This window comes from Mus musculus, chromosome 4 (genome assembly GCF_000001635.26).
Source record: "Mus musculus strain C57BL/6J chromosome 4, GRCm38.p6 C57BL/6J".
Classification (NCBI taxonomy): domain Eukaryota; kingdom Metazoa; phylum Chordata; class Mammalia; order Rodentia; family Muridae; genus Mus; species Mus musculus.
The window spans coordinates 119,585,192-119,607,562 of record NC_000070.6 but is presented as its reverse complement, the minus strand read 5'-3'; the positions used below and the strand labels follow the sequence as shown (position 1 = coordinate 119,607,562).

Here is a 22,371-nt window from a genome sequence, read left to right as displayed (position 1 = left end):
GAAATGAAATGACACTTAGACCAACTGAAAGGTGGTAAACAGTCTAATAATACAATTCTCCAAGGAAACCATGAAAAAACCAGGTGTGGTGGTTTATTCCTTTAATCCCAGCACTTGGGAGGCAGAGGCAAGAGATCTCTGTGAATTCAAGCCAGCCTGGTGTACATAGCAAGCTCTACGTCAGCCAGAGTACACAATGATACCCTGGTCTCAAAGAAACAAAACAAAAAGAACATATAAAAACAATGTTGATATGATTAGACATGAAAAATGCAAAGATAAAAGACAGAAAATAAAACAGTACCATTCAAAATGCTACGTACTGAAACACAGAAAACAAAAAATGCTGATAAGATGTAATAACAAAGGAATGCTCATATACTCGGTGGCAACATAAAAAAAGCCAATACAAGAATCGGTACGAAGTTTCCTCAAAATTTAAATTAGGAGCTGGAGAGTTGACTCAGATATTACGAGCACTTGCTGTCCTTCCATAGGACCTGGGTTTGGTTCCCAGTACCCACATGGCAGTTTACAACTGCTGTCTGTAAGTCTAGGTCCCAGTGGATCCAATGCCCTCTTCTGACCTCTAGAGGTACAAAGCATGCATGTGATGCACAGACATAAATGCAGGCAAAATACTCATGCACATAAAATAAAAACAACTTTAAAAGTACATTTAGAACTGTATCACTCAGCACTCTTACTCACTGACATGCAACAATGAAGTCTACACACACTATTATTTACACATATTTATCAAAGCTATTCTAATAGCTGAGAGATGACCATCAATAATTGTGGATACAGTATGCATATAACTGTGCATATATACATGTATATATTTATACATATACAAAATGGAGTATCTTTCAATAATGAAGAATGACATCTTGCTTGCAGGAAATGAAGGACATCAGGTTAAGTGAAATAAGGCAGAAAAAAGACAAGTGTAATGTCTAAGCTCATAAGTTGAAACTAAAATGAACCGTTCCTTAAGCTGCTTTTTCAGTTTCAAGTAAAAAAGTGAACAAATACTGGTGACTGAACAGAAGGCTCAATCAACTCATGTACTAGCAACTCAACATATGAACATGTGAAAATACCACTTTAAAAAGCAATTAAAAACATAACTAGTTGGTATTATTTTGAGACTAGAGAAAGGAACATGAAAAAAATAATGTCCCTGACTCTTTAAGTATTCATGCAAAATAAATAAAATGAAATGATTTTTAAAAAGATATCCACATCACATGCTGATGAGGATGTAGAACAAAGAAACACTCCTCCACTGCTGGTGGGATACAAACTTGTACAACCACTTTGAAAATCAAATTGGTGGTTTCTCAGAAAAATGATAACAGTTCTACATTAAGACCCAGCTATACTATTTCAGGGCATATACCCAAAAGATGCCACACTATATAAACAGGGACATTTGTTTAACTATGTTCATAGCAGCTTTTTTTGTAATAGCCAGAAACTAGAAACAACCTAGATGCTCCTCAACGGAAGAATAGATAAAGAAAATGCAGTACATCTACACAAGGGAATACTATTCAGCTATGAAAAACAAAGGCATCATGATTGCAGACAAATGGATGGAACTTGAGAATCTCATCCTGAGTGAGGTAACAAAGACCTGGGAAGACACATGTAGTATATACTCACTCATAAGTGGACTTCAGCCATGAAATGCAGGATATCCATACTACAAACCCACAGACTCAAAGAAAATGGGTAATAAGGAGGACCCCAAGGAGGATGTGTGAAGCTTACTTAGAAGTGGAAACAGAACAGTCATCAGAGGTGAATGGAAAGAGGGAACTGGGGGGGAGAGGGGATGAGGAGAGGTATGGGGATAATAATGAGGTGTTTGGGGAGTGGGGGCAATAGGGTTAGGAGTAAGAAGGGAAATCTGTAGGGGCATCCCTGGGACTACCTGGAGACCTGGAATGAAGACTATGAGGGTTACCCTAGGTGAGATTCCTTTCCACCAGCAGGGAATAGAGACTGAAGTGGCAACCTCTTGCAGCCAGGCAGGACTTCCAGTGGGTACACCAACCCATCCACAAAACCTTCAACCCAAACTTTATCCTGCCCTACAGGATACTCAAGAGATGAAGATAGAGCAGAGATGGGAGGAATGGCCAACCAATGACTGGCCCAACCTAAGACCCATCCCTCACTGTACACAACCCCTTACTCTATTAATGATATCCTGTTATGCTTGTAGATAGAAACCTATCGTAACTGTCTCCTGAGAGGCTATATCCAGCAGTGGATGGAAGCAGATGCAGAGATCCAAAGCCAAACATCAAGTGGAGCTCAGGGAGTCTTGTGGAAGAGTGGGGGACAGAATTGACCAAGCCAGAAGGGTGAAGGACACCACAAGAAGACCTAGAGTCAAGGGTCTCAGAGTCTGAACCAACCGACCAATGAGCATGCAGGGGGCAGGACTTAGTCCCCCTACCCCCAACATTTGTAGCAGATATGCAGCTTGGTCTTTATGTGGATCACCTAACAATTGGAGTGGGGACTGTCTCTGACTCTGTTGCCTGACATTGGATCTGTTTAAAATCATAATAACTTCCTGCCCTGAGAAATCCATGTGTGTATATTTTTCATAGGGAAATATTCTTGGAGGCTGATAGTAAAGTATGTAGTGTTTAGTCATATATATTGCTTTTTTCTTTTTGGTTGCTTGGTTGGTTTGCTTTTAGTTTTGTTTTTTCAAGACAGGGATTCTCTGTGCAGCCCTGGCTGTCCTGGAACTTACTCTGTAGACCAGACTAGACTTGAACACTGAGATCCATCTGCCTCCTAACTTCTGGGATTAAAGGCATGAACCAACTGGCATATAATTTATACAACTGGCGTATAAATTGCTTTTATTGGAAATACTGATTTACTTAAAAAGCCAACAATCAAGGCTCCAAAACTCATATTTAATTTTATAGAATTGATGCTTGGCTCCAATAAGGCCTACAGCATAAGCTCTTCTGTGGCCATGCTCACATAGCCCTAGTTCAAAACTAGTCTGCAGTTCTAATGGTAAGGTTTTTTTAAAAAAACAAACAAACAAACAAAACAAAACCAAAAAACAAACAAACAAAAACAAAAAACGGACTCTGCCTGCCTGCCTGCCAGCCAGCCAGCCAATTGTGGGCTATAAAACCATGCCAGTAAGTTTGGCAAGGTAGAACAGGTCGAGACTGGGAGACTCAGTGGGCACACACCTGATGCTTAGGCGACCCCAGCTCTCTGCTAGACTCCTGACTTGGAACACGTGCTATGCTTCCATGCTTCTCACATAAAAAAGAGATGTGACCACAAGTAGGCCCAAAACAGAGTTCTCTATGCTATTGAGGTACCTAGAGGCCCAGAGGGCTTAGCCAATAAGCTTCCTTTCCCAGACATCCCTCCCTGCAAAAGGCCCACTCTGAGAAGTTGGATATGGTACATTATATATCCATTTTCCACCATGAACCATGGACTGTCTCTTTTCATCATGATCTGCCATGCCATGGGGAGAGCCATACAGAATGGCTTTGTTTACAGAGCCACAACTTTAACCTACCATAGAAGGCCTCTCTGCCCTCCCAGTCACAATAGCCAACAAGCCTGCAACCTGCAAGCCAAGGACAATCATCCCCATGGGCTAGACACTGTACCCAGCCTAAGGGCCCCCGACTCAGTTCTCTGTTGTTCTGCGACTACCAGTGGCATGGATATTCCAGAGTCTGAGAACCCCATGCCCCCAGCCTCATCGAAGGCCCTGGGATCTCCGAACATAAGCTCCATCTTCCCCCATCTCAGGCTGCACTTCCCACCTCCAGAGCAGCATCTCGGTGTTTCCCTACAGCCCAACCCCTGCTGTGGGTAAACAGGGTGGTAGGATACGTGAAGTCAAACTCCCCAAATTCTGCCTCCCCAAGAGGCCATGCCCTGTGGCTGAGTGGAATGGACTCTCCAGCCTATCTATATATCTCTTATCATCTTGATCCTTTTCTTCAAGGCTTACAAACTCTCGATAGATAGATAGATAGATAGATAGATAGATAGATAGATAGATAGATAGATAGATAGATAGATAGAGATATATAGCTATGCACACACACACATATATATAGTATATATACATATATATTTACCAGTAGCAGGCAGGCATATGTCAAAATCTATTTCACCACACATTTACTCCATTTTCTTCACATTACATCCTTTTTCTCCTGACTTATTCTGCAAACATTTAATATCCATTATAGGCTATGTAAAGACACTAATGCTAGAGATATGAATACTTTGTTTCCCTGTCTTTAAGGAGACATTAGTCTAGAGAAGGAGAACATATAGAAAAAAATTACTATAAAGTGTGTGAGATTTTATAAAGAACTTTATAAAAATTCTACAGCACCACAAGTGCAAACACAAGGAAGGCTTTACTAAGCAGTCAACAGCTGGAGCGACGCGTTCACCAGCACAAGAGGATGAGCAGGGAGGTTTACGTATGATGCTGCAGCTGTAGAAAGTGTGCAGTAAACACACAGTGGCAGCTGAGGGGTTGACTATACGTATTGTAATACTTATTAAAATATCAACCAAAGATCTTTTTCTTTTTCATTCTTGGAAATCAGAGTTAGCCATGGATTCACAGGCACACAGGCACACAGAATGTATACAGAATAACTACCATATGGGTGAAAGAAGAGGAAAGCACCCTGAGGACAAGGAAGAACATTTGTGAAATGGCTGTCATTTAAAATCAATCCTCAGTGTTTGAGGTACAGAACAAAGCTACCAGATTAAAGCTCTGAAGACTGGAGTGTGAGACTAACACAGCAGGTGTGTCCTAATAGATTAAAACCTTCAAACAATTCCTAAAATGCCCCCCTTGCTCAAAGTGTGAAGATAAAACAAAATGGGCTAAAAATTTCTCTGATTAATACACAAAACTATAAACGAAACCTTACTTTTCTTGTGATTATACGTCATCTACTAGAAATGAATTTTAAGAGTCTACATTTCTGATATGCTTCAACACTCAAGAATCATGATAAAGAGCTTTACCCGTTCTACGGATCTTGCCCTCTTCTTTGGCCGAGTAGGCAGCGTGTCTTCCTTCGGATTGGTGTCTATTGCCCAGTAAGAACCCTGAAGATAAAAAACAGATTATATTAATTGTCTATTACAGTAAACCTTAAAGCTTTTAAAGAAATATTTATAATTGTGTCTTGAATAGGTATGGGCCCCACAGACCCGTATGTTTGAGAGTTTGGCTCACATGGAGTGGCACTACTAAGAGGTGTGGCCTTGTTGAAGGAAGTGTGTCGCTGTGGGGGTGGACTTTAAGATCTCCTATGGTCAGGCCCCCATCCAGTATGGAAGGCAAACCTTCCTGGCTGCCTTCAGATCAAGATGTAGAACTCTTGGCTCCTCCAGCACGTCTAGCATTCCTCTCACCATGATGATAATGGACTGAACCTCTGAAACTCTAAGCCAGCACCAAATAAATGTTTTCCTTTATCTAAGAGTTGCCTTGGTCATGTTTTCTCTTCATAGCAATGAAACCCTAATACAATAATCCTCTCTAAAACCAAGAACTTTGAAAATGTCACAAAAAGAATGGACAGAAACACAACTGCTCAGCTTTATTAGTGGTCCAGCCACTGTGCTCCAGGCCTCACCTGACAGGAAAGGTGCCCCACTGCCAGCTATACCTCCAGCCCATTTTAGAAGTTTTCACCTTCAAAGGGATCTTTCTTAAGTTACCCAAATGGGCCTCATCCTTGTGGTCCCTCTGTTTTAGCCTCATGAACAGCTAATATTGCAGGCATGCACAACCATGCCAAAACAAAACAACTCTAATTAAACAGAAAAAAGAAGCTCACAGCTGAATTATTAAAGAGACCACTGCCACAGGTCTCAGTCCAAGGGCATTTACCACAAGAGCCAACTATGTTTTTTAGTAAGTGACCCATTATTACTTTAATTATTTTTATTCTAAAAACTGTGGGAAGGGGACTGAGTGTGTGGGTGTGCATTCCAAAACACATACATAGTGGCCAGAGCATATCATGTCTCCTCTACTATGTTCTACCTTACTTGCTTTGAGACAGGCCTCTCATTAGGAAGAAACTCACTGTTCCACAGAAAGTGGTTGGATGGCTGGGAACTCCAAATCTGCCTGTCTCCATCCCCCAAAGTGGGATTACAAGAACATGCAACCATAAACCATCCCAGCTTTTTATATGATGGCTGGAATTTGAACTCAGGCCCTCATGCCTGCAGATCAAGCACTACCACCTCCTAGCTATCTCACCCGTCCCTGTAACTGATTCTCAGTAATGGTTAATTATATGAGATTTGCACTGTAATAGCATTTATTTTACAATTAAAGATATTCTAATCTCTATAGCCTGAGACCTACAAATCTTTCTACTTCATCTTTTAAAATAAACCCTTTCCTCCACAAGCTGCTTTTGATCACTGTGTTTCAACACAACAATAGAAACTTTCATTTATATACCAGATTTACATATGATTAGCTGAAGCATTATTACTCAAACTCAGCCTTGCATTTGGTATTTATCTTCCTAGGCTACTTGTTCTGTAACATCAAACAATAAAGAAGAAGCACCTCTCCTCTCAAGCTCACACTTCAGCCTTACATGATATGTATGTGTGTGTGTGTGTGTGTGTGTGTGTGTGTGTGTGTGTGTGTGTGTATACCATGGTGTGTGTATGGAGATTAGAGAACAACTCTACAAAGTTAGTTCTCTCCTTCCACCTTTATGTGGCTACCAGGTATGGACCTCATGTTTGAATGGTAAGAACTTACCTGCTGAGCCATCCTTTTGCCCCACTCCCTGCATATGCTTTGAGACAAGGTGACATGTGCTACCATGTCCAGTTTACAAGGTACTCCCAAAACTTTGTGCACATTAGGCAAGCAATCTACCAAATGAACTATATCTGCAGCCCAAATCAGTTCTGTGGATCCAGTATGTCTCCTGTGTCTGCATCCTAACCTCAATGGTGACTGCACAATCTACATTACCTACCTACCCACCCAATCCATATCCGACATTCAAACTTACTCTAAACATTAATGAAGGAAAGCCTCTGATCTTCTTGCCAAACCCATGAACTTACCATTCTCTCTCTAACACTTCTGTGCTTTTCACCTGGTTTAGACCACTGACTACCCACTACACTTCTTATAGTTTTGTCTAGGGTATGACCTCCTTAAGGGCAAAAGTTTCTTTACTCATTTCTGTAATAATCACAGTGCAACATAAGATACAAAACAAGTACTCAAAGTAAGCCTAAACTGAAATGGGAAAGAGAAAACAATGTTCAACAAATTAGACCAAAAATACCAGTGGAGAGGGTTATGATGGCAGGCCAAGGTACTAGTATACGTGGACACCTGAGCACTGGTCTCATTTTCCAGCCACTGCCTCTGTTTCTTTTTCAAGTGGTCACTGCTTTTCAATGAGCCAACTGGATCTGATTTAAACACGACAAGAACCATGTCACCTCACTAGAAGCTTACAAGCATGACATTGTAGCCTTTAAAAAAAAAAGAAAAAAAAAATGTGTAGTGACACTTTAGGAATTTTGTTTTCTTTAAAAGCACAGAAATATGGCTATGTCACTGTCTGAAGCAACCAACTATGATTTGTCTCCTGCTCTATCAGACACCTCTGTGTGGTTTTGCCAGCTGCAGACTGTGTGTCTGATCTTGTGCGACCTTTGGAATTCTGAGAACTTTTCAAAGGGTATAGGAATGCTAGAGCCCTGATAAGCATGGCTGGTAGTTCAGGAGGATTGTCTGTAGCTTGCTAGTAGCCATGCTCAAAGAAACAAAAGAAAGAAGCTAGATTCAGAGACCTCTCTCCCCCTCTATCATTTGTTCTCACCTATCTAGTGATAGGGGGTAAAAAAGGTGGGAGTTTTGGATGGGAGATTAAAAGTAGAAAAAAAAAAAAACAAAGAACCCACAAAGTAGCAAAGACCAGATACAGTAATGTATTTAACATAGTAGTTTCTATACCCTAAAATCTCAAAACTATTAAGCACAGTAATTTACATGATTTTATGCATAGTGCTCAGCTAGCATTTCAAAATATAAGTAGGAAAAATTAGAGATGTTTAAACTTAAAATAACAAAAATGTTCATAGAAATGATAACACACCACTTTCACCAATGGACAGACCATGGAAACAGAAACTAAACAGGGACACACTGAAACTAACAGAAGTGATGAAACAAATGGATCTGACAGATATCTACAGAACATTTTATCCTAAAACAAAAGGATATACCTTCTTCTCAGCACCTCATGGTACCTTCTCCAAAATTGACCACATAATAGGTCACAAAACAGGCCTCAACAGATTCAAAAATATTGAAATTGTCCCATGTATCCTATCAGATCACCATGCACTAAGGCTGATCTTCAATAACAAAATAAATAACAGAAAGCCAACATTCACGTGGAAACTGAACAACACTCTTCTCAATGATACCTTGGTCAAGGAAGGAATAAAGAAAGAAATTAAGGACTTCTTAGAGTTCAATGAAAATGAAGCCACTTCATACCCAAACTTATGGGACACAATGAAAGCTTTTCTAAGAGGAAAACTCATAGCTCTGAGTGCCTCCAAAAATAAACTGAGAGAGCATACATTAGCAGCTTGACAACACACCTAAAAGCTCTAGAAAAAAAGGAAGCAAATTCACCCAAGAGGAGTAGACGGCAGGAAATAATCAAACTCAGGGGCGAAATCAACCAAGTGGAAACAAGAAGAACTATTCAGAGAATCAACCAATTGAGGAGCTGGTTCTTTGAGAAAATCAACAAGATAGACAAACCATTAGCCAGACTCACTAGAGGGCACAGGGAAAGCATTCTAATTAACAAAATCAGAAATGAAAAGGGAGACATAACAACAGATTCTGAAGAAATCCAAAACACCATCAGATCCTTCTACAAAAGGCTATACTCAACAAAACTGGAGAACCTGGATGAAATGGAGAAGTTTCTAGACAGATAGCAGGTACCAAAGTTGAATCAAGATCAAGTTAATGATCTAAACAGCCCGATATCCCCCAAAGAAATAGAGGCAGTCATTAATAGTCTCCCAACCAAAAAAAGCCCAGGACCAGATGGGTTTAGTGCAGAGTTCTATCAGACCTTCAAAGAAGATCTAATCCCAGTTCTTCACAAACTATTCCACAAACTAGAAACAGAAGGTACTCTACCCAACTCATTCTATGAAGCCACAATTACTCTGATACCTAAACCACAAAAAGACCCCACAAAGATAGAGAACTTCAGACCAATATCCCTTATGAATATTGATGCAAAAATCCTCAATAAAGTTCTTGCTAACTGAATCCAAGAACACATCAAAACAATCATCCATCCTGACTAAGTAGGTTTCATCCCAAGGATGCAGGGATGGTTCAATATACGGAAATCCATCAACATAATCCAGTATATAAACAAACTCAAAGACAAAAACCACATGATCATCTCGTTAGATGCTGAGAAAGCATTTGACAAAATCCAACACCCATTCATGATAAAAGTCTTGGAAAGATCAGGAATTCAAGGCCCATACCTAAACATGATAAAAGCTGTCTACAGCAAACCAATAGTCAACATCAAAGTAAATGGTGAGAAGCTTGAAGCAATCCCACTAAAATCAGGGACCAGACAAGGCTGTCCACTCTCTCCCCACCTATTCAACATTGTACTTGAAGTCCTAGCCAGAGCAATTAGACAACAAAAGGAGATCAAGGGGATACAAATTGGAAAGGTAGAAGTCAAATTATCACTTTTTGCAGATGATATGATAGTATATATAAGTGACCCTAAAAATTCCACCAGAGAACTCCTAAGCCTGATAAACAGCTTCGGTGAAGTAGCTGGATATAAAATTAACTCAAACAAGTCAATGGCCTTTCTCTACACAAAGGACAAACAGGCTGAGAAAGAAATTAGGGAAACAACACCCTTCTCAATAGCCACAAATAATATAAAATACCTAGGCGTGACTCTAACTAAGGAAGTGAAAGATCTCTATGACAAGAACTTCAAGTCTCTGAAGAAAGAAATTAAAGAAGATCTCAGAAGATGGAAAGATCTCCCATGCTCATGGATTGGCAGGATCAATATAGTAAAACTGGCTATCTTGCCAAAAGCAATCTACAGAGTCAATGCAATCCCCATCAAAATTCCAACTCAATTCTTCAACGAATTAGAAAGGGCAATCGGCAGATTCATCTGGAATAACAAAAAACCTAGGATAGCAAAAACTCTTCTCAAGGATAAAAGAACCTCTGGTGGATTCACCATGCCCGACCTAAAGATGTACTACAGAGCAATTGTGATAAAAACTGCATGGTACTGGTATAATGACAGACAAGTAGACCAATGGAACAGAATTGAAGACCCAGAGATGAACCCACACACCTATGGTCACTTGATCTTTGACAAGGGAGCTAAAACCATCAAGTGGAAAAAAGACAGCATTTTCAACACATGGTGCTGGCACAACTGGCTGTTATCATGTAGAAGATTTCGAATTGATCCAGTTCTATCTCCTTGTACTAAGGTCAAATCTAAGTGGATTAAGGATCTCCACATAAAACCAGAGACACTGAAACTTATAGAGGAGAAAGTAGGGAAAAGCCTCGAAGATATGGGTACAGGGGAAAAATTCCTGAATAGAACAGCAATGGCTTGTGCTGTAAGATCGAGAATCGATAAATGGGATCTCATAAAATTGCAAAGCTTCTGCAAGGCAAAAGACACCGTCAATAAGACAAAAAGACCACCAACAGATTGGGAAAGGATCTTTACCTATCCCAAATCAGATAGGGGACTAATATCCAACATATATAAAGAACTCAAGAAGGTAGACTCATTAGAATCAAATAACCCCATTAAAAAATGGGGCTCAGAACTGAACAAAGATTTCTCACCCGAGGAATACCGAATGGCAGAGAAGCACCTGAAAAAAATGTTCAACATCTTTAATCATCAGGGAAATGCAAATCAAAACAATCCTGAGATTCCACCTCACACCAGTCAGAATGGCTAAGATGAAAAATTCAGGTGACAGCAGATGCTGGCGAGGATGTGGAGAAAGGGGAACACTCCTCCATTGTTGGTGGGATTGCAAGCTTGTACAACCACTCTGGAAATCAGTCTGGCGGTTCCTCAGAAAATTGGACATAGTACTACCGGAAGATCCAGCAATACCTCTTCTGGGCATATATCCAGAAGATGCCCCAACCGATAAGAAGGACACATGCTCCACTATGTTCATAGCAGCCTTATTTATAATAGCCAGAAGCTGGAAAGAACCCAGATGCCCCTCAACAGAGGAATGGATACAGAAAATGTGGTACATTTACACAATGGAGTACTACTCAGCTATTAAAAAGAATGAATTTATGAAATTCCTAGCCAAATGGATGGACCTGGAGGGCATCATCCTGAGTGAGGTAACCCAATCACAAAGGAACTCTCACAATATGTACTCACTGATAAGTGGATATTAGCCCAGAAACTTAGGATACCCAAGATATAAGATATAATTTGCTAAAAACATTAAACTCAAGAGAACGAAGACCAAAGTGTGGACACTTTGCCCCTTCTTAGAATAGGAAACAAAACATCCATGGAAGGAGTTACAGAGACAAAATCTGGAAGTATGACGAAAGGATGGACCATCTAGTGATTGCCATATCCATAGATCCATCCCATGATCAGCTTCCAAACGCTGACACCATTGTATACACTAGCAAGATTTTGCTGAAAGGACCCAGATATAGCTCTCTCTTGTGAGACTATGCCAGGGCCTAGCAAACACAGAAGTGGATGCTCACAGTCAGCTATTGAATGGACCACAGGGCCCCCAATGGAGGAACTAGAGAAAGCACCGAAGGAACTAAAGGGAACTGCAACCCTATAGGTGGAACAATATGAACTAAGCAGTACCCCGGAGCTCTTGACTCTAGCTGCATATGTATCAAAAGATGGCCTAGTCGGCCATCACTGCAAGAGAGGCCCATTGGACTTGCAAACTTTATATGCCCCAGTACAGGGGAACGCCAGGGCCAAAAAGGGGGAGTGGGTGGGTAGGGGAGTGGGGGGGGGTTACGGGGGACTTTTGGTATAGCATTGGAAATGTAAATGAGCTAAATACCTAATAAAAAATGGAAAAAAAAAAAAGAAATGATAAAGGCCTGTGTTTGTTTCTGGAACATTGTATTAACCTGGAAAATTGTCCAAACTGTAGATTTCCATTTTGTTATAAACATTTGAATAAAAATAAAAATAAAAAAATGGGATGAAGAGATGGTCAGGGGTTTAAGAGCATTTGTGCGCTTGCAGAGAACCCAAATTCAGCACCCACATGGTAGCTAATAATCACCTGTAACTCAGGTTCTAGAGGTTCTGACACCCTCAACTTGCACTGCACACACACGGTGCACAAACATACATGGTAGAAAAACACCAATATACACAAATTTAAAAAGAAAAAAAAAACTGCAGGTGAGTGGACCTGTGACAAACACTCCTTTAATCACGGAACCCAGGAGGCAGAGGCAGGTTGATCTCTTCTGAGTTTGAGGTCAGTCTGGTCTACAAAGTGAGTTCCAGGACAGCCAGGGCTACAAGAACCTCTGTCCCCAACATACAAAAAATACTAAACAAACAAAAAACAAAACCCCAATGTTTTAACAGATTTTTTTAAACACAAAATACTACTACACACAGACCAACAATGGGGCAAAATCAGTTATAAGCACTTTCACTTGTTGAGGCATCTCACCAACCCAAGTTTCATTTTAAAATCAACTTCCCCAAAATGTTGTTTAACAAAAACAGAATGTATCAATATTAAGCAAATAATTCAAAAGTCTTTAATATACATACCCTGTAATTAAGGTCAAAATAAAAACTAAAAACATCCCATTCATTGCCTTTAAAAGCTTCTGTGTAGCGCAGCAGGTGATCTTCCTTTGCCCACTATCTACACACACACACACACACACACACACACACACACACACGCACGCACGCACGCACGCACGCACGCACGCACGCACGCACGCGCGCACCAGTCATTAACACACTAGGTTTTGCCTTTTCTAGAAATGTGTATAAATGACTCAATCTGTAAGCTGCTTTCCAGTCTGAGTAATGTGATGAGAGTCCAAATGCTCTCCACCTTGTAACATAACTTTTCTGTTCAAGTTATTTGAGTGCGTAGTTTTCTGTGGTTCTAGGAAAAATCTTCTGATGAATGGTAATTCTTTTGTCAGATTTTCAGTGATTTGTTATAATTTTTCACATATTCTAAATAATGAATCCTTTGTCAGGTGTATGTACTCTGAATATCTTCCAGTCAGTATTTGCATAATGATTCTTTCTAAGATCAAAAAAGTTTTACTTCATTAAAGCCTAGTTTATCAAATTTCTTTCAAAGGAAAGATGTAGCCTTTCCCAAGATATAAGAAATATCTTCTGCAATGTTTTCTTCTAAACGTTGTATGGTCTCAGTTAGGCATCTGTTTCGCTTAATTTTCAATAAGTAAGGATCGGCATTTTTTCCACCATGATAAAGACTGCTATCATATATCAACTGAATACATTAATACCTTTGTCAAAAGTGAGCTGACCAGGCATCAGATCCCATTACAGATGGTTGTGAGCCACCAAGTGGTTGCTGGGAAATGAACTGGAAGAGCAGTCAGGGCTCTTGACTGCTTAGCCACCTCTCCACTCTACACTTTCTTTTTGTTTTCTTCACCTATTTTCCAAATTGTTGAAAATCTCTATGTGCTCAGAATTATGTAAATGTATTTTACCTAACTACGGAATGGGAAGGCTGTTTTTCTGAGACTGAAACCAGGATATATGTTCTACCAATACTGAAAATATATATGGATGCATACAGTTGTTTTGAAATGTATTTCTCCTAAATTAGCTCATTTGTTCCTTCTACTTGGTTTAGTAGTAACTGAAATAATTTCAAATTTTACTTTAGTCATACCAAAAATGCTTAATTTTTCTAAGCAAGCTGACCAGATTATTCTGAGAAATATACCATGCTGATTTATTTACTTGTTAGGTATTTTATTCATTTACATTTCCAATGCTATCCCAAAAGTCCCCCATACTCAATAGCTGACTGTGAGCATCCACTTCTGTGTTTGCTAGGTCCCAGCATAGTCTCACAAGAGACAGCTATATCAGGGTCCTTTCAGCAAAATCTTGCTGGTGTATATAATGATGTCAGTGTTTGGAGGCTGATTTTTAACAAACATATTTTAATACTTTTCTTTATTTAAATCCCCAATATAGTCAGACTATGAGTCAATCACAACTCTACTTCCAAATGTATCCAGAAAACTAGTATTAGAGTTTACCATAAATTTTTATTTATAGTTATAAAATTTTAAATGTTGTTTTATAAAAATTTTACAAATAAAGCACAGTAGAAAACCCTGAAAATTTGTAGATGGCCTATTCAGATTAAGAAAATTCTTAAGTACAGAAAATAAATGGTTACCAGGAGCTTAAAATGGGAGAAATGGGAAGGAGAAAAAAAAATTTAACGGAAACTGTTGTCCTTTTCAAGGTGAGGAAATGGAAATGTCCTAGAGTTCGGCTTTACAAAAGTTACTAGGTTATATGATCCAAAACAAAAGCGAATGGTATGCAAGTCATATCTAAACAAAAATGTATATTTGCAAGGGGGTAGGGGCTGTTTCCAATGAGGTGTAGCCTTCTTGGTGGAGGTGTGGACTTGCTGAATAAGGGCTTTGAGGTTTCAGAGCAGATCAATATGTAAAACTCTCAGCAACTGCTCCATTGTCATGTAATTAAATGCTTTCTTTTGTAAGAATTGCCTTGGTCACGGTCTTCACAGCAATAGACAGGGGAAAAGGAACCAGAAACATCTTATCTAATACTAGTTATGTATGACATAGCCAACTCACTGTCAGAAAACAAAGTGATATTGCCTGGAAGGAATTCCTGCCTCCTTATTTCTAGTTGAGCCCTAACTTTCCTTTAGACTATGCTAGCCAGTAGAGTTTTTCCTAAGAGTTTTATCTTAGTTCATGTGTACCATATCCATGCAGGCTCAGAGACCAGAAGAGCATGTCAGATACCCTAGGACTAGACTTACAAGTGATAGTGAGCTCTCCAATCTGCAATCAATCAATCTCTCTCTCTCTCTCTCTCTCTCTCTCTCTCTCTCTCTCTCTCTCTCCCCCCTCACACACACACACACACAAATCAATTTTAAAAAATAGGAACATTTCATAAAGGTCAAAGAACAATTAAAGACAATTTAAAGGACCACACACAAAATAAATATTAACTTGAAATGAATCATGAGCATATATGTAAACCATCAATCTTACAGAAACAGAAAAACTTCTATATGTATGTACTAGTTGACTGCCTGGGCAGCACACACAAAAAAATGTCACTAAATAGTAACTTAGGAATAAATTCCATTTCATTAATTATCTACCATGACTATCCTTTTTACAGCATAATTATAAAAATAAAAGGGCAAACCTCAGTCTGAGACAATATTTTCACAACATAAATCTACCAAAAGACGTCAATGCAGCACACACACAGAGTCTCAGTAATGACAACGTTTTTTAACTTAAAAGATCTTCAAAAAAGATATGAAAATGACCACTAAAAGATTTTTAAAAGATTTTAAAAATCAGGGGTGTTTAGGATTGTGGGCAAATCAAAACTATGGTAAGATACTGTTTCTCAGCCAAAGTTAAAAGCATCACTAATAATGAATTAGCAGTGGGAAGTCTCTGGCATTGCTGTGAAAATGCAAAGTATCACAGCCACAAGGAATAAGAGGAGTATCATCTCCCACTTACCCTGAGACCCAGCAAGCCTTCCTCTCAGTAGTCAAGAGGACTCAAAGAAAAAATTGTAAGTTTCCTGGTAGTTTTTCAATGACAGTCCCAAACTGAAAAGACCTCCAAATTGTGTACCAATGAATAAATGAGTTAACCATTTTTTTATAAAATTTTTTTAAATATTTTTTTATTATTACGTATTTTCCTCAATTACATTTAGAATGCTATCCCAAAAGTCCCCCATACCCTCCCCCCCACTTCCCTACCCACCCATTCCCATTTTTTGGCCCTGGCATTCCCCTGTACTGGGGCATATAAAGTTTGCGTGTCCAATGGGCCTCTCTTTCCAGTGATGGCCGACTAGGCCATCTTTTGATAAACCATTTTTATATTCATAAAATAGAACATGGCCTGATAATAAACAATTAATGGTGAAGAGCAGCCAGCTCTGTAGTGAGAAAGCACACACAGCCATATGCCTGACAACTCCATTACTACAAAGTTCCCTACCATGAAAAAAACCTATGAAGAGCTCAAAGATCACCATCTAAAGTCAGGTTTGACCAGATTTCATCTGGAATCAAGACAGGACATGTAAAACAGCTCAGGATTCTATTAAGTAAACATCAAGTCATATCAACGACACTTATACAGTAAATACATTGGCACATCCTGCAGCTCCCCCAACCTGACTGAGAAAGGAACTCCATGGTTCAATCTCTATAATCCCAAAAGCAAACTGAAATTTCACAGCTTTCACCCACTGCATTTTTCCAAAATGCAATCTACTACAAACTTCAAGATGTACTAAAATGAAAGTTAATTCCAAGGAGAGGGAAAAAACCCTACAACACACAAAAATTCCACAGTGTTTAACAGAAAAGACCATATAGTTAATCCATAAACACCAGGAAAATGAGGATTTATAAATAAAGATTTGTAAGATTAATCCTAGCACCTGGGAAAATTTGAGGCAGGATGACTGATTTGAGTTCTGGGCTAGCCTGAGCAACAGTTAGCATTTATCTCAAAAAATATCTCAATGAGAAACAAGTAATTTAAATGATTTTACTTTCATCATAAAATATGTATTACTTTATATAAAGTACATCTTTGAACACCAATCCAAAATACCCTGCTTTATCACACAGTAATGTGACCTTTCTTTAATAAGCTTCAGGTTGAAAATGCTATCAATAAACATGTTATTAACTGATGAGGTAGAAATAGTAGTAACTTTTATTCCAGGAAGAACAATTTTGATCCTAAGTAACTAGCAAATCTAAATGGCTAAATCTATAAATCCTATGTTTTAAATAACCCACTGCTAAGCATATGCTCACTGTTGCTGCTATTCCCTAGCTCTCAATGCTCTCCTATTTCAAGAACTTCAGAAATGATACCAGATCCTTTCCATCCCTGACTCCCACAGTTTTATATCACATGTTAATCTTTCCTTTCTCATTCCCAGTGATACCATTTATAGGTGTAAAAATTCACTTTCAGGGTAAATATTGTATAAAACGGTTAGATCTAGTAAAGGGAACACAAAGTGGAAAGAGAGGAAAGGCAGGTGAGAGAACAGCTCACAGCATGATGAATGCTGGGACAGACAGAGTCATTGGAATACCTATTATCAACGCTGGCTTCTGATTTTCAAAGAGTTTATTTTTGTATATGTGTGCATACATGCCAGACGTTGCCCATGGAGGCCAGAAGAAAGTTGGAATTATTTAATAGACAGTTGTGAGCCACCAGACTGAGTGCTAGAAACTGAACTCAGTTTCCCTGCAAAAAAAGAGGCATGGCTGAGCAATCTCTCCAACCTTCTGTTGTTGTTTAAACAAAGCATCTCACTTTACAGCTCAGGCTGACCTCAACCTCCTGAGTGCTGGAAGCATAGGTGGGCATGCCACCATACGCAGCTACCCTTGGCTCTCACATCTCAGTGTGTCTAATTACTCATGTGACATTCATAACTGACCTTTGCCTTGACATTTACTCACCAGCACCAATCCATTTCTTTACTTTTGGACCTTGTGATTAATTCCTTTAATCACCGACTCACCTGAACTTTGTCTGTTCAGACTGCTTATTCAACTAAACTTATGTCCTATGCCCAGATGGCAATCAGAGCTCTTAACTATTATGATTTGAAACCCACTAAGTCTACTCCCTCCCCACCTTAACTCAATGGTTTTCTACACTGTGGTAACTAACGGTGGTTTAGGAAAGCTTCTTTAGTGCCATTATTAAATAATGTTATTTTATAATTATATTAATTACATATTAAATACTGTAATATAAAACAAAACCAATTAAACCCAAGTTTAACCAACATGTTGGCCTCCTCTCAAGGAAGACAGGTATAATGAAAAAAGCACTCCACTACAAACCAGGAAACCAAGTGAACCTTACTTGTTCGGCACTCACTCTAAGGCTCCGTGCTGGTTATAGACTACTTGGAAGGAGGGGGAGCAACATAGATGGAAAGTTCTGATGCCGCTGAAATAGCATAGCCTCTGCCATTAAAAGACCTTAAAAATCCAAGTCAAAGAAACAGGTGGAACTGGGGGCTGGAAAGAGATGTTCCTAATGATAAACTGAAGAGCTGGTTGCAGCTTTTCATGAAGTATTCCTCTCTAGTTTATTCTAGTCTCCTGCAACTGTTAAGAAAATATGATCAGAATAGTTGTCTCTAACTCCAAAGTGATCATGAACAAGTATCTCGGACCTAATTAGCTCTTGTATAAAGTGGGGTGACACTAAGATTTCCAAAACAAAATGGTAGGTTTTTTCCCGCTTCCAACCAAATTCTTACTCGAATATCATAAAGAGATGGAAAAGATGGTTCAAATGTTAAGAGCACTGGCTGCTCTTAAAGAGGACCCAGATTCAATTCCCACACCAACATGGAAGCTCACAACCATCTATAACTCCAATCCCATGGGATCCAACAAACCTCTTCTGGTCTCTGGAGCACCAGGCACACACATAGTAAACAGATTTATATGCAAATAAACACACAAAAATAAATAAATAAACTTTATATAGCAAATAAAAGTAACTCTATTCACATAATGTATTATTTATAAGATCAAGTTTATTAACATCAACGTCTAACTATAATCAATAAGAACAATGCTACTATTCACCCCTAGCTTTGAGATCCCAATTGGAAGCAATTATATTATTATAAACCTAGTTTGTAAAATTAAATAAATTAGTGAGAATGATTAGGTTTGTTGAATACAAAACATTAAAACTAGAGACAAACGGTAAAAGCTGAAAGCTCATACTTCTCAGTATTCACTTTTAGACAGATTCTTTTTAACTTTGTATGTGTGTATGTGCACGTATATGGGTTTGTGCACATGTGTAAGTGCTCATGGAGGCCAGAAGAGGGCACTGGACCTCCTAAGAGTGAGTGTGAGCTGCCTAATGCAGGTACTAGGAACCAAACTCAGGTCCCCTGCAAGAGTAGTACTTTAACAAGAGGGGCATTTTTCCAGTCCCTCTGTACTTTAACTACATATTGAGATAAATTTAAGTCCAAAGGATAATTGCAAAATTAAATTTGTCTTTTCAACATCAACCTTACTCCAGGACACCACTAATTTAAAGAAGGAAAGTGTTTTATCTTCTGTACAAAACTGACAGCCAAGTGTTTAATTGCCTTTGAACTGGTTACTATTTAAATAGTTAGAAACAGGTATTAATTTTAGTAAGTGTCTACTTCCTCTAAAAGTAAAACTAAGCATGGCAGCACATGCTTGCAATTTCAGCACTAGGGAGGTAGAGGCCTGCTGTAAGTTCAAGGCTCTCCTGGTCTCCATAGCTAAGACCAGGCCAACAGATATACCTGTATCAAAACACAAAAACAAGCAAATTAAGTTAAATCAGAATAAAATATTTATAAAAATCAAACTAGTGCCTTCAAAGATTTAAATGATTTCGCATCTTTTAAAAAACAGTTTTCAGGGCTAGAAAGATGGCTCAGCAGTTTAGAACACTAACTGTTCTTCCAGAGGTCCTGAGTTCAATTCCCAGCAAGCACATGATAGTTCACAACTATCTATAATGGGATCTGATGCCTTCTTCTGGTGTGTCTGAATACAGTGACAGTGTGCTCATATACATTAAATAAATAAATCTTTAAAAAAAATAGTTTTCAACCTGAGTCATACTACAAAAATTGCTGGGTGTAGTCATACATGATTTTAAACCCCAGCACCCAGCACTGGGGAAGGGAGGCTGATCTAGGCAGATCTTTGTAAATTTGAGGCCAAACTGATCCACATAGCAGGTTCTAGGCCAGCCAGGGCTATAGAAAAAAAAAAACCTATCTTTTAAAAAAAAAAATTGTAAAGGACATTGAAAAAATAACTAGTTCTTTTTAAGACAAACCTACTTCAAAGGAAAATACTTTCCTTATAAATTCCTATTCACCGTGTTAAGAGTAAATGGACTATTAGAATAATACATTCAATCTTAACAAAAGCCTCCAGGAGAACAAACCCTCCAATGGAACACCATCACGTCTGGGTTTCAAGAAGAAATGCATAGCCCTCTATGCCTTAGTGGTCTTGAAGAAGATATAGTATGCTCATCAACAAGGGTGCCTCCTCACTGCCAGTGACTTCTGTATAAGTAACTGGGGTTCACAGTGAACGAGACACACATGATCCTCACCCTCAAAAGTTTAGATTCTGTAGTAACTACTGAAGAGTGATGACTGGGGTCAGCATATCTGAAAGACTGCTGGCTGCTTTGTGAAAGATCCTGTACACAGAAGCAGCAGCAAGCCCTAAAGCAGAGACCAGGCAGGGGCTGCTATAGCATGACAGTGACTACAGTGAGAGAAAACAAACTTCAATGGAGCACCAAAGCTCAATGTCCAGGGACAAGTATTAACAAGCCAACAGGAGGACACAGAAAGAAAGGGACCCTGTGAAAGACATGCTTATGAAACCTAACGGTGATATCTTCTCAGTAAGCTATGAATGAGCTAAACTTAAACTGAAATGACAAGAGTAAAAATGAAAAGCATATTTTCTAAAAAGCAATCACCTAACCACTCAAATAAGAATGAGGTCTTACTAACAGGCACAAGCATCTCAGACCAATTCTAGCAACTGATGTTGACAACCACCTATATGATCCAATCTAGCAATCTACGCTTTAGGGAAGAACTGACTGTATGTACAAGCTGTAGCTACATTGTGGAGCTTCCTAAACAAAACAGAGATTCTCTGGATATAGCACTGAAACTGTAATGCTATCAGGAGATAATAAACAACTCTGAGGATGGAGTAGAGATGAGTGTTTACTTCATTAGAGCACTTTTCTCCTTGTCAAGTACATGGTTCCACCCCAGATAGTAACAGCCCACCATATTTCCTGACAAGCAACTCAACATCAGATTAGATTCCACACACAACACTAAGAAAACCAAGCAAAACCTAGGTAAAACAAGGCAGCTAACAATGACAAGCTCTAGCTGACTTCTTTATCACTTTAAAGAATCTTTTAAGCTGGGGGTGATGGCAAAGTGTTTAATTGTATCGGCCAGGAGGCAAAGGCAGGTAGATCTCTATGAATTCCAGGACAGCCAGGGATACAGTGAAACCCTGTCTAAAAAAAAGGTCAACCAACCAATCAACAGCTGGTCCGTCCTTACCACATATCACCTAAGTGTAGGCAAGAGTACTCGCTGCTTCACATTACCTCCTTACCAAAGAACTAGAGACGGGCTTGACTCATATGTGCCAAGAGACAGAGCACTACAATTTAAGAAAATGTCCTACCTTTCCGGGATCATCCTTGGACCGAGGCACTTTAAGGAAACATTTGTTCAGTGACAGATTATGTCGTATAGAATTCTGAAATTAAAGAAAAAAAACCATTGTTGGATCAGTGGACTATGAAAAAACCGACTCCATCTTTAAAAACAAAACATGAAACCTACATATTTCTATGAATTAGTATACAGTTACAAATAGAGCCAACTTGCAAAATAAGCTCCGGGGCCTGGAAAGATGGTTAAGTGTGCTTGCTGCACCTGCAGAAGAGCAGAGTTTATATCTCAGACCGACATCAGGCAGCTCACAACCAACTGTAAGTCCACCTTCAGGGGATCCTACACCCTGTTCTAGTCTCTAAGAGAACCTATTCCTACATACACATACCTATACATACACATATATTTAAAGTAAACATATAAATGAACTTCAAGGTTAAACCTTTCTGGTTTTCTATTAGGCATAGCATATAGTAACAACCTGAAAACAAGTTATTAGAATACTCAACTCCCAGCAGATTCAATAATGATATATATTTGGCATTTAATTAAGAACTTTAATTATGCAAAAATATGACTATGATGCAATGCGAAACAGTAAGTATCAAACACAAAATTGTACATTGTTGTGTGTAAGATT

The 22,371-nt window shown here is 39.0% G+C and overlaps 1 protein-coding gene across 4 annotated transcripts in view; it reads right to left on the bottom strand.

Moving 5' to 3' along the window:
* Positions 1-22,371, bottom strand: part of Foxj3 (forkhead box J3) — an 89,459-nt gene that overhangs the window by 21,557 nt on the left and 45,531 nt on the right. For all 4 annotated transcript variants that reach the window (NM_172699.3, NM_001290696.1, XM_006503017.4 and 1 more), the window contains exons 4-5: positions 21,739-21,813; positions 5,071-5,154 (exon numbers count right to left, since the gene is read on the bottom strand). In NM_172699.3, coding sequence (NP_766287.1) covers positions 5,071-5,154; positions 21,739-21,813 — 159 coding nt within the window. The remainder of the gene's footprint in view (positions 1-5,070; positions 5,155-21,738; positions 21,814-22,371) is intronic.